Source organism: Excalfactoria chinensis, chromosome 18 (assembly GCF_039878825.1).
Source record: "Excalfactoria chinensis isolate bCotChi1 chromosome 18, bCotChi1.hap2, whole genome shotgun sequence".
Taxonomy (NCBI): domain Eukaryota; kingdom Metazoa; phylum Chordata; class Aves; order Galliformes; family Phasianidae; genus Excalfactoria; species Excalfactoria chinensis.
In genome coordinates, this window is record NC_092842.1 from 4,553,300 (window position 1) to 4,563,216 (window position 9,917).

Sequence of the window (9,917 nt, forward strand, 5' to 3'; positions counted from 1 at the left end):
GCATGAGGGAAATAATTGAATGATGCTGTGGCTTCATATAAAGAAAGTTCCAAGCTGAGTGCTGTTTAGATCTTGTCTATTTCCATCATTTCATCTATTCCACCATAAGAAACAGCTTTTTAACTATGGAGCTACACTCATTCTACTGATGCAAGTGTGTTAAATGTTTGTTTCTGATGCAACATCTAGACTCCTAGAATGGGAAGCTGTGAGCCAGTCTACATTTGTCTGTTCTATTTTAATGGCAGATGGGGAGTAATGAGACTCATCACCATCAGTGATGTGTCCAGGACGGTATCTGATCTGCAAAATGGTAGTGGTAGGGAACAGAGAACCTTCAAACTGGTAGATTTGGGTTAAGAGACATTTAGGAGAAGTGTTATTTGATCTGTACAGGATAAGCGTGGGCTATTGGTGAAATTGATGCTGCAGCTCAAGTTCTCTTCTGATGTTTCTTCTTTTTCTTCCAGGGTGACGACTTCAGGAGTAACGGAGGGCATGAAGAAGGTCAAGAAAGTGGTGAATGGTTCAGCAGAGCCACGGGGCGAGTGGGAAAGCACAGCATGATGGACTGGACTAAAGGCAGCACTTTTGCAGAAACTTTTTTTTAATTTATTAATATTACTTTCAGTGGAAAGGGAGCGTTTAGCACTTCCCAACACTGAAACTGCAGAGTGGGGTGTGTCAAGGGGGAGCAAAGCAGTGCAGCAATCTTAACTATTCCTCTGATCATTAAAAAAAAAAGGCATCTCTTGGTACCTGCAAGGACGTGTGAAGCTTTCCTAGGGCTTTTGGGCAGCTTATTCTTTTTTTCCCCTTTCTGGATCAGTTTGGTATTCTGAATTATTTGCATTCTTCAGAATGTGCAAGTCTAATGTGAAGAGAGACCTTTAGTGTGTATGTAAGATATATATTTTATACAATGTGCATATATATATATACACACACACGCTAAGTAACACTTATGCTGGGAAATGCAAAGTGTCACAGAAGGTGGGGAAAAGAAGATGAGATGTAAGTATTTTTTTTATATATATATATATAAACTCTCCTTTTGGCTTGGACAAAATATTGCGAAGCAAAATGAGTTGAAACAACTGCAGTTAAGACTAAGTGGGCTATTGGATCAGGTGACTTCCTCCAGTCCTCACATCAGTTGGAACTTTGATAAGTGTCTTGTCTAATTTGTGCAGGCTTTTACTTGAATATGTCAGGTTTTCAAATGTATTGCTACGTAGGAAGCAAGTGACTGTTTTCCATTAAAAGCACTAACTTGTAGCACAACAAGTGTTAATGTAGACTCTCCACTGCTAATAGGATTGCTCTTGATTCGCACCCACCTGATGGGAAATACACGAGGTGAAGGACTGTTGCCTATATTTAGGGGTCTGCCGTGCTATCTAAAACATGGAATTTTAAGCCATGACCCAGAGTACTTTGTTTTACATTCTAAAATACTTTCAAGATTTTTCAGAAGATACTCCCTGGTGCAGTAGAAGAGTACCAGAATCTCCAATGGAAATCAAACCAGCAAATGTACTGCAGCATAAATCTCTGGTTCTCTGTTGTCCTGAGTTGCTTTGCCTCTCTGGATGGCTACGTGCACCTCCCTGGCTGTGTAGAACAGTGGCGTTGCTGTTTGGGATGAGCTGAACTGGTTGGTATGGTATTGCTGTCAAAACCAGGCAACTGCAACTCCCAGTCCAAGTGGTTTTTATTTTTGCTTTCAGAAAAGGAGTGAATTATGGCTGGAATACACAAGGCTTAACTATCAACTGCAAATCTGCAGTGTGATCTTTAGAGTCGTGTTACAAATGCGTTTCATCTCTAGCATTCTGGTACTGCTAGAGAGGCACACTGGTAGCTGTAGTAGTGAGGCATAGCAATTGGTTGTTAGTTTGTAGGAGGACAGAAGTGGTTCGCTGATGTAACAAGGATGAGTTCTAAGAAAAATAAATCAAGTGTAACTCATTGACCGAATGAAGCCTTAATCTTTATATAGAGCTGTTAAGAGGTACCGATTGAGTAAAGTGCTCCTGTCAGTAACAGGGATGGGCATCTTCACAGAGCTACAGATGTGCCAACATCTCTTAAACTCATTTGGGAATTAGCTTTTCTTTTCCTTTTTTGACTGCATCTCTGGGGCACAACTGAAGGAAGGGCTGCCGTGACTGCTTTGTCTCATTCTTTAACTTAAGAAGAGGGTGGGATTTGTTTGTTTGTTGAAATGCTGAACCACTTCTTTCTTAGCCTTCAGTGTGGGTTGTAGAGCTCTAAGCCAGAAGCCTGTACCAAGACTTGCTGTTTGAGGAGTAGCACTGTTTTCTTTGACAGCAAGTTGTTTTTTTTTCCTGGCGTTGATTTTATTCATCGTGAAAGTAGTAGAAATTAATCTACCTGCTTTGATACCTGGAACTGTTTTCTCTTCAGATAAAGCATGAGAATAACCCTCTTATCTTGGTGCAGAGTCCTCTTCTCTATTTTCCTCCTTGGCTTGTAACTAGACAATAATTGCAGCAGTGATGCTTTGGCGTTTGCTGTCACTGTTTTGCAGAGATACAGTTCAAGTGAAAAGAGAGAGCCTACACCACAGAAAAGGCTGTTACGTGATCAATGAGCCTCCTAGACTTCCTGTATGGAAAGTTCTTTTCCATATTTCATAGCTGAGACTTGAGCAATTGAACTAGAAACAAGCATAGGCAGCCCTAGCACATTGTGTGGTTAAATACCTGAAAATTGGGTTCCTCTCATTCTTTGCACAGATGCTCTGTCCCTGGGGAAGTATCTCTGTATCCAAAGGGCTGCTGAGACAGACTGTGAGCCTCGTTCAGAGTTGTCTGCTGGAGACACAGAGTCATTTGGCGTGGAAGGATGTAAGAGATGAGTGTTTACTATCAGGAGCAGAAGTGCGATAATGCGTTGTTAATGTGAACATGATGATGTCTTAGAACCTGTTAATGTCATTTCTGAATGAAATTGGAAGTTCTAATAGGTGTGGCATTTCACTCCCAAAACACTGATGGCTGTGCTGGGGTCCTGGTGTGTGCTGAGCTGGTTCTGACATCTGGCTTTTCATACCTTAGCATCAGTGAATCGCTGATAGAAGAAATGCTTTTACCTTCATCTCAGGTTTCTTTTTTGCGTTTGCTTTTTTGCTGAAGTTGCATCCCGTGTAGCTGTGTTCACCAGCACCCCACCTTCAGAGTCAGAGGCCAAAAGATCAGTGACTTCTTTTTTTGTCTTGGCACAAAATCCTGGTGGTAGCTCTCTGAAAGTGTTCTTAGAAGAGCTGGTTCCATGTTCAGACCTGAGCCTTAGCAGTCAGCTTCAGCTGGCACTTAGTGCAGGATGCTGGCCAGCACTACAGCAGGGACTAGTCAGTCCTATTCATTAATAAGGAAACAAAATCTGGGTGAGCAAGTCAAAAAAAACAGTGACAAGTTTTCTTAGTGCAGCCATTTCCAAAGTGAATTTGCACTTTTCAGCGTAGAAGTCCTCAGAGCAGGTTGAAAAATGTCCCTGTAGTGTTGCATGATTAGACAGCAGCTGCTGGGATGTTGGAGGACGGAGAGAGCGCCTGCAGTTGTGCTTTGTGCACAGCATGGAGTGTGCTGTGCCACAGAGCATCAGAGCGAGAACTGCTCCCTCCCCCTTCCTCCCAGAGCAAGCCCACATCTGCATGACTTCCTATTGCTGGTGAAAAGCAGCAGCTTAGGGGCTCACCAGGCAGCATAATCACAGTGCTTACCTCTCAGATACGGAGTGTGCCTGTCTGGTAGGAAGCTCTGCCCTTCACAGGCAGGGGAAGTAGAAGAGCTGCTCATGGCTGTACAGATCATCCTGGGATAGAGCCTTACTTTGCTGCCTGCTTCTTATTGAAGTGAACAGCCAGAGCAGTCACTGAGTATACAGCAGTGTGGCTGACAGGGGTCCTGGGAAGGGACCCCTGCTGCAATTCTGGCTAAATGGTTGTGAATGCATTCACACACATTGCTGCTGCTGTGGAGTACTCAGCATCCTCCGTAGAGAGGAACAAGACTGGTTCACTCTTGAGTTGTAATGCAGCTTATGCCCCAGTAAATCCCTATTGATGGTGACATGCAGATGCCTCTATGCATTCCTCCTTCCCTCTCTGACTGTTAAGCAAGCTGTCTTCCATAGGAAACCTCCTTGCAGCGCAGCTGCCAGCCTCTTGCATTCTTCAGCCTTGAAAACATTTTCCTTGATGTTCATCAAGAGAAGTATTAAAAGAAAGGAAGACATAATGGGGTCATCTGGAATGTCGCTGCTACTCCCTCAAAATGTAGCAGTTCTGGTTGAAGAAGCCACATGCTGTCCTATTAAGCTGCTCTTTAATGTTGTCATCTAACTCAGCGTGTCACGATCTGTACAGCACATTGTTCAGTGTTTCTCTCCAGCTGAGTGCCCTGTTCCTGGATTTCCACGCTGGCAGACCCTGGGAGCATGTTGTAAAAATTTGCTGCATTGCAGTATTTTGTCTTGGAGCTTGTAATGTGGAAGATGTATTTTTTCTAAGCTAGGTGGTGGACTCTCTGTAGCCTGAGTGTGCATCCACCTTGTGTTGCTAAGTACTGTAACATTCCTTCTGGACATAAAGGGGACGTGTCCTAATCACTCCAGCATGCACTAGAGTCCAATGGAAGACTCTTAATGTGTTAACACTTCTTTTTCCTTATGGTACACTTCTCTTAAAGAGGAGCAATGCAGGCTGAACTGTGGCAAACAAATAGACAAGGTGTGTGTCTGTTTGAAAATTGCCCAGCTGCATTAGAAGCAAATACTGGGTATTTGTAGGTTCTGTTGAGCTCTATGAGAACTGAGGTTGCGTAGCTCTTACAAAATCAGGTGGATGTGCAGGTATTGAAGGGAGCTCTTGCTCCTTCAGTCTGCCTGCTTTGTCACCTTCAGTTTGACCTGTAACAATAGCTAACAGACTGCTGTTACTTTAAAGCCAACGTGTTTTATTGATTCTACCTTCTGACCTCCATCTCAGACATAAAAACACTTCCCTGTTTTTCAGCATGGAGATGTGGTCTGCAGTGGGTGGCAAGTAACAATGATGTGTGAAATGTAACTGGGCTTAAACTGTCCGAGACCCACAGCCTGGTGTGTAACTTCAGTAACCTGAATGCTTCATGAGAGCTGGTGCTGCTCCCCAGGGATTCCTGACCACTGTCTGTGTGTTCCCTGGGGTTGATTGCTCAGTTGGTTTAATCTGGCTTTTCTTGTAGCCACTGGGTATGATGCAGTTTTGGCTTATTAATCACTTTTACTTAGAGATATATAGAAAGCTGTGCATTCCCCCCTCCCATGTAGTTTTATGCTTGGAAATAGCAATGATCCTGTAAGAACTCCGCGTGATGTGTACTTGCAAGTGGGTAGAACAGGGTAAGAAAAATACTGAGCTGTTATACTTGTGTAAATTGATGGAACCAGAAGAAAATGGCTGAGGAAGAAGAAGGGCGCTCCGTGTAGGTTGACCGGCTTAAGAACCCACTTATGTTCCGACTGCTGCAATCCTGTAGAAAGGACGATCCTAAATCAATCTCTCCCTGTGGGATTTCACCTGGTGTTGTGCTCTCTGTGTAACGAAGTAGAGCCTGACCTCCACCTTATCAGCAGCGCTTCCTCCTGTAGCTCAGATAGCTGAGCGTGGGGCTGGGACCTGTTCCTTCAAAGCAGAGGATGGGTCTAAATGGCTTTCCTTTCCCTTCAGTACCTATGAATAATTAATTCTAGATCCTCTTGTGTCATTAAGCAGCTTTAGGGCACCTTGTACAATGTAGCTCTGAATTCATTTAGGAAATGATCTCCAACAAGAGCTTTCAGAGACTTCCCTGTACGGTAAGGTCCTCTTCCATGGTTTTTGGTGACCTATCAATAGCCTTTTCTTCTGTTCTTCAGATACACAAATAACTTTTTTCCAGTATTTTTTTTTTAAGCTTTATTAAAAGAACAGCAAGCAGTGTTTGGAGCGAAGCAAAGTAGGTATAAATCAGGATGGTCTGTGCAACTTGGCTTCCCTGCTGTGATCAAATGTATAAAATAAAGACTGAATGACTAGAAAGTTTAAAAGTTTAATGCATCTTGTTTTCTGCTTCTGGTAACCAAGATGACCTTTTGATTTCAGAGCCTTTTTTTTTCCCCCCATGCCTGACCTCCAATTGCAGCTGTTACCTTTCCATGGGTACGGGGCCAAATCACAACGCAGCTGTATGCCTGTAATGGATGGGAGAAGCTTTTTGTTCCTGGGCTGCTGCAGGTGTTCCCTGAGCTGCCTTCTCTTCAAGCAGAAGGACCTGCATTACCTTGTGTTGTACTGGACCCGAAATAGCTCAGCTGTAATGACAGGCAAAGTGCTGTCAAAGGGGTGTGTAGTGTAGGGCTGCATGGTGGAAAGGCTCACTTGAGCTTGAAACTAAGTGTAGCATATACAGAAAGAATCCCGATTTGGCTGCTCTCTCAAAGTGAGAGGAGGAGCCTCTAATTGTAATGGCTCCTAGTAGTTATGGTCTATTGCAAGCAGGGCCCATCTGCTTGATTTGTTAAGGGGCAAAAATAACCAATGCTGGAGCCCTAATGAAGCTTTCCTGGATATGTTGTGTTTATAGCCAGGTTTCTAGGTATTCCTCTGTCCAGAAGGAGGTAAATGGTTCCACCTGCCTTAAGGATTTCCTGTTAGCATCTGAAATTCTGAGCTGCCTTGATCATCTGCTGCTGCTTGCTGCAATCCAGGCTGCCTGCTGTCAGTGCTCAAGCACTAGCAAGGTTATCTTCATGCCTACAAAGATCTGCCTTCTCTTTAAATCCCACTTTTGCCTTCTGACTGGCAGATTCTAATAAGCAAGACTGTGCCGTAGTGCCCTGTATGGTGAGCGGTCAATAAAAACAAATTGCTTTGAACAGAGAGGTAATAAAGCAGCTTGTGTTTGGCACAGCTGATCCTGGTGCTGGGGTCCTCAGTTAGGAACCAAAGGCTTTCACAGGTTGTAATAAGAAATGCACGTCATTCATTCCTGCTCTCCATTCCCACCCATAGAAACTAAATGCACTTTGGGTGACGTTGCTTTCTTGGGACCGTTCTCCCACGTGAGGTATTTCTGCTGGGGTGGTCGAAACACGGAGCATGAAATCACTGCTGTCATCAGGAAGAGCTAAACAGGTTTGCAGGGTGGGACTGTTGCAGTGGGGCTAAATGGTGTCGGTCAGGATTGGAATGGAGTGGGTGGCTTAGGAACTGCTCCCTCTTGGGATGGTTGCACTGAGCTTGGCCAGAGACTTCCAGCATCCTTAGTGGCAGGAACTGTTTGCAATGGGGGATTCCTGCATGAAAGGTAGACATAAGGTTTTAAACATAAGGTTTTAAACATAAGGTTTCAGTCTCAGGAGACTGAGCTGCTTTACCATCTGTGGTTTTGAGCCGTTGTTGTAGGGTGGCAAAGCCCAGTGGCAATCTGTCACCCTACAAAATGCATCCCCTGCTCTTACAGGGGGTGTGGAAGAGCATTCGTCAGTGCCTCAGCGTGCCTGAAAATGCCTCTCCCATAGAGCTGCTCTGCACAAGGAATCCCACACCTGGCCCAGCTCTAATGAAGATATTGATCTGCATCTCCTGGAAGAAGCCCAGCTTTGGTGTTTAGAGATGCATCTCTTGTTGGGAAGTGTTGGCCAAGCTGGTGGCACTGCAATGAACGGCCGTGGTGAGAAGAGAGAAGGCGGGCAATGACAGAAGGTTGCAAGAATTAAAGCTCTAAGCCTGTCTAAGTGATGATTAGAGAGCTGAGCTGAGAGTAGCACGGTACAAAATGGCTGCATGGGGAGTAACTGCAGAAACGAACTGGGAATTCATTAGCGTGGCTCAAGGGCTGCGATGTGGAGAGACGAGATGAAAAGAAAGCAGAGGAAAAACAAGATGTCAGGAGAAGCCTTCTGCCAACAGGGCTGGTTTGGCTGCAGACAACCTTCCCTGGAGTAACGGAGGAAGTTCTGTGTTCTTTCAGATAATGAACAGTGCACTGGACAAATCACTGCTAAATGTACTATAGGGAGCAGTCCCTTATCAGCTGTGAGCTGGACTAAACGCCGGCTCGCTCTCCTTCCATTTGCTTATCTCCGTGTGAAGCATATTGCATGCATAATTCCTGCTTTAGGGCTTCACTTTAGACTGTTAAACCTTGCACGTAGCTTGGGTGAGCCGTGGCTGCTACCTGGCAGGAGTAGGGACGTGCTGCGTTAGGATGAAGCTGCTACCTGTGCTCCCTCATCTGTATGCCGGGTAAGTCGGGTTTTAACTGCTGCTGCACAAACTCAGCAGAAAGACCTGCTGCCATAAAACCTGCTGCCATTTACCGGTCCCACAGTGCCTGTGCGGTGCCATGAATCAAAGCAGCTTTGATGGGGAGGTGGGGGGAGGCCGCAGCACAACCTCTCAGGGCAGTAAAATGAGAGAAATAGGTGCAAAAATCAGTTTTGTGTGTTGGAGAGGGATTTCAGAGCCTGTCCGACCCCTGTGATGCTGCAGGTGGGTGATGCGGGGTCTGTGCTTGCTGCAGCTGTGCTCTCGGTTGTCATCTGCCCGCTCTCAAGCAGCATTTGAAGGCTTGAGGAGGCGGTTGTTCCGCTGCAGGAGGGACGGTGTTCTCCCAGGTGCCAGCTGTGATTTGCAGCGTGCCACCGAGGATCGCACCGCCGCCTCCTGCTCGGCTTTGTCTCAGCCAACTCACTGCACGGGGACACCGAGCGCAGCTGCTGCCTCCCGCAGCCACCCCTCCGCTTTCCCACGTCGGCATCACAACGACCGCCCCGCAGGCTCCAAAGAGAACAGCCTTTAAATATATATAGATATATACACACACTAGAATTGAGCAGAGAAATCACCAGCGTAGCAAAGTGTACCGCTCAGCACACGGGCTGCTGTCACTCCTACAGCCTTTGTAGGGCTGTTCCTATTCCCAGAGCTCGGCCGTGCTTTCCACGTCTGCAGTTCCGCTCCTTTAGGAGCAAAGCCTGCAGGCTCCGCTGCTGCTCCCGTTTCCCCGATGACCTGATTTGTTTTCCTTCTTCTTGCCGTGTTTCGTCTAAAGCCACGCTATCCAAAATGAATTCCTAACAGCATCAGCCCACGCGGAGAGCTGCTGGGCTTCGTGTCACCGCGCTTGGGGTGACAAAGGCTGATTCCTGAGGACCGTGGGGTCCCGTTGCTGCTGTCCCCATCCCCGTCTCCTTATGCTCAGCAGCCCAAGCCGTGGCACTGCTGCATTGAGGGCAGGTTGGGATGGGACGGGCGCAGTGCGATGCCTGCTGCGGTTCTTACACCAGGAAATTGAACTCATTCCGCTGGAATTTTTTTTCACCCTCCCTCTCAAAGCAGCAGCTGTTTTGGGGCTTGGCTGTGCCAGTTCAACCACGGCCTCCCAGCGCTGCTGCCTCTGCTTTCCTTTGGCTTTTCTTCTGCCTGACTCAGGATCGTTAAGCATTAACCTTAAAATAGCCGCTCTTTTTGCAGCCGATACAATTAATCTCGTGTGTGCGCTCGTTCCTCCCCCACGCTTTGAGCTCTCCCCGCTGCTGCTCTGTTCCTGGGGCACAAGGAAGCTCTCAGCAAAGCCCAAAAGGAACAGAGCGCTCTGTCCCAGCCCTGCTCAGCTCTGCCCACCCGCGGCTCCCGCTGTGTTGGTTTTGGGGCTGCATTCTGCTGCCTCCCAGCAACTGCCACCGGTGCTGTTATTTAAGCAATGGCAAGGTTCAAGCTAATAATTAGAGAAAGTGAATGGCTTGCACAGTTTCCAATTACTTTTCTCCTCTCCTCGGTGAGATCTGAGCTCTCTGTTCAGTTCTCTCGTTGATGGAGGCAGGGGAGAGTTTTAAATAGAATTAAATCCCTTTCGCATCGCTTC

At 46.4% G+C, this 9,917-nt stretch overlaps 1 protein-coding gene across 4 annotated transcripts in view; it reads left to right on the plus strand.

Moving 5' to 3' along the window:
• GPR107 (G protein-coupled receptor 107) overlaps positions 1-6,092 on the plus strand; it is a 33,041-nt gene extending 26,949 nt beyond the window's left edge. For 3 of the 4 annotated variants that reach the window (XM_072352660.1, XM_072352658.1, XM_072352659.1), the window contains exon 18: positions 471-1,977. In XM_072352660.1, coding sequence (XP_072208761.1) covers positions 471-567 — 97 coding nt within the window. In that variant the 3' untranslated portion in view covers positions 568-1,977. Of the gene's footprint in view, positions 1-470 lie in introns of all 4 variants that reach the window. The other variant, XM_072352657.1, reaches the window with a different exon arrangement.
• Positions 6,093-9,917: the final 3,825 nt, after the last annotated feature.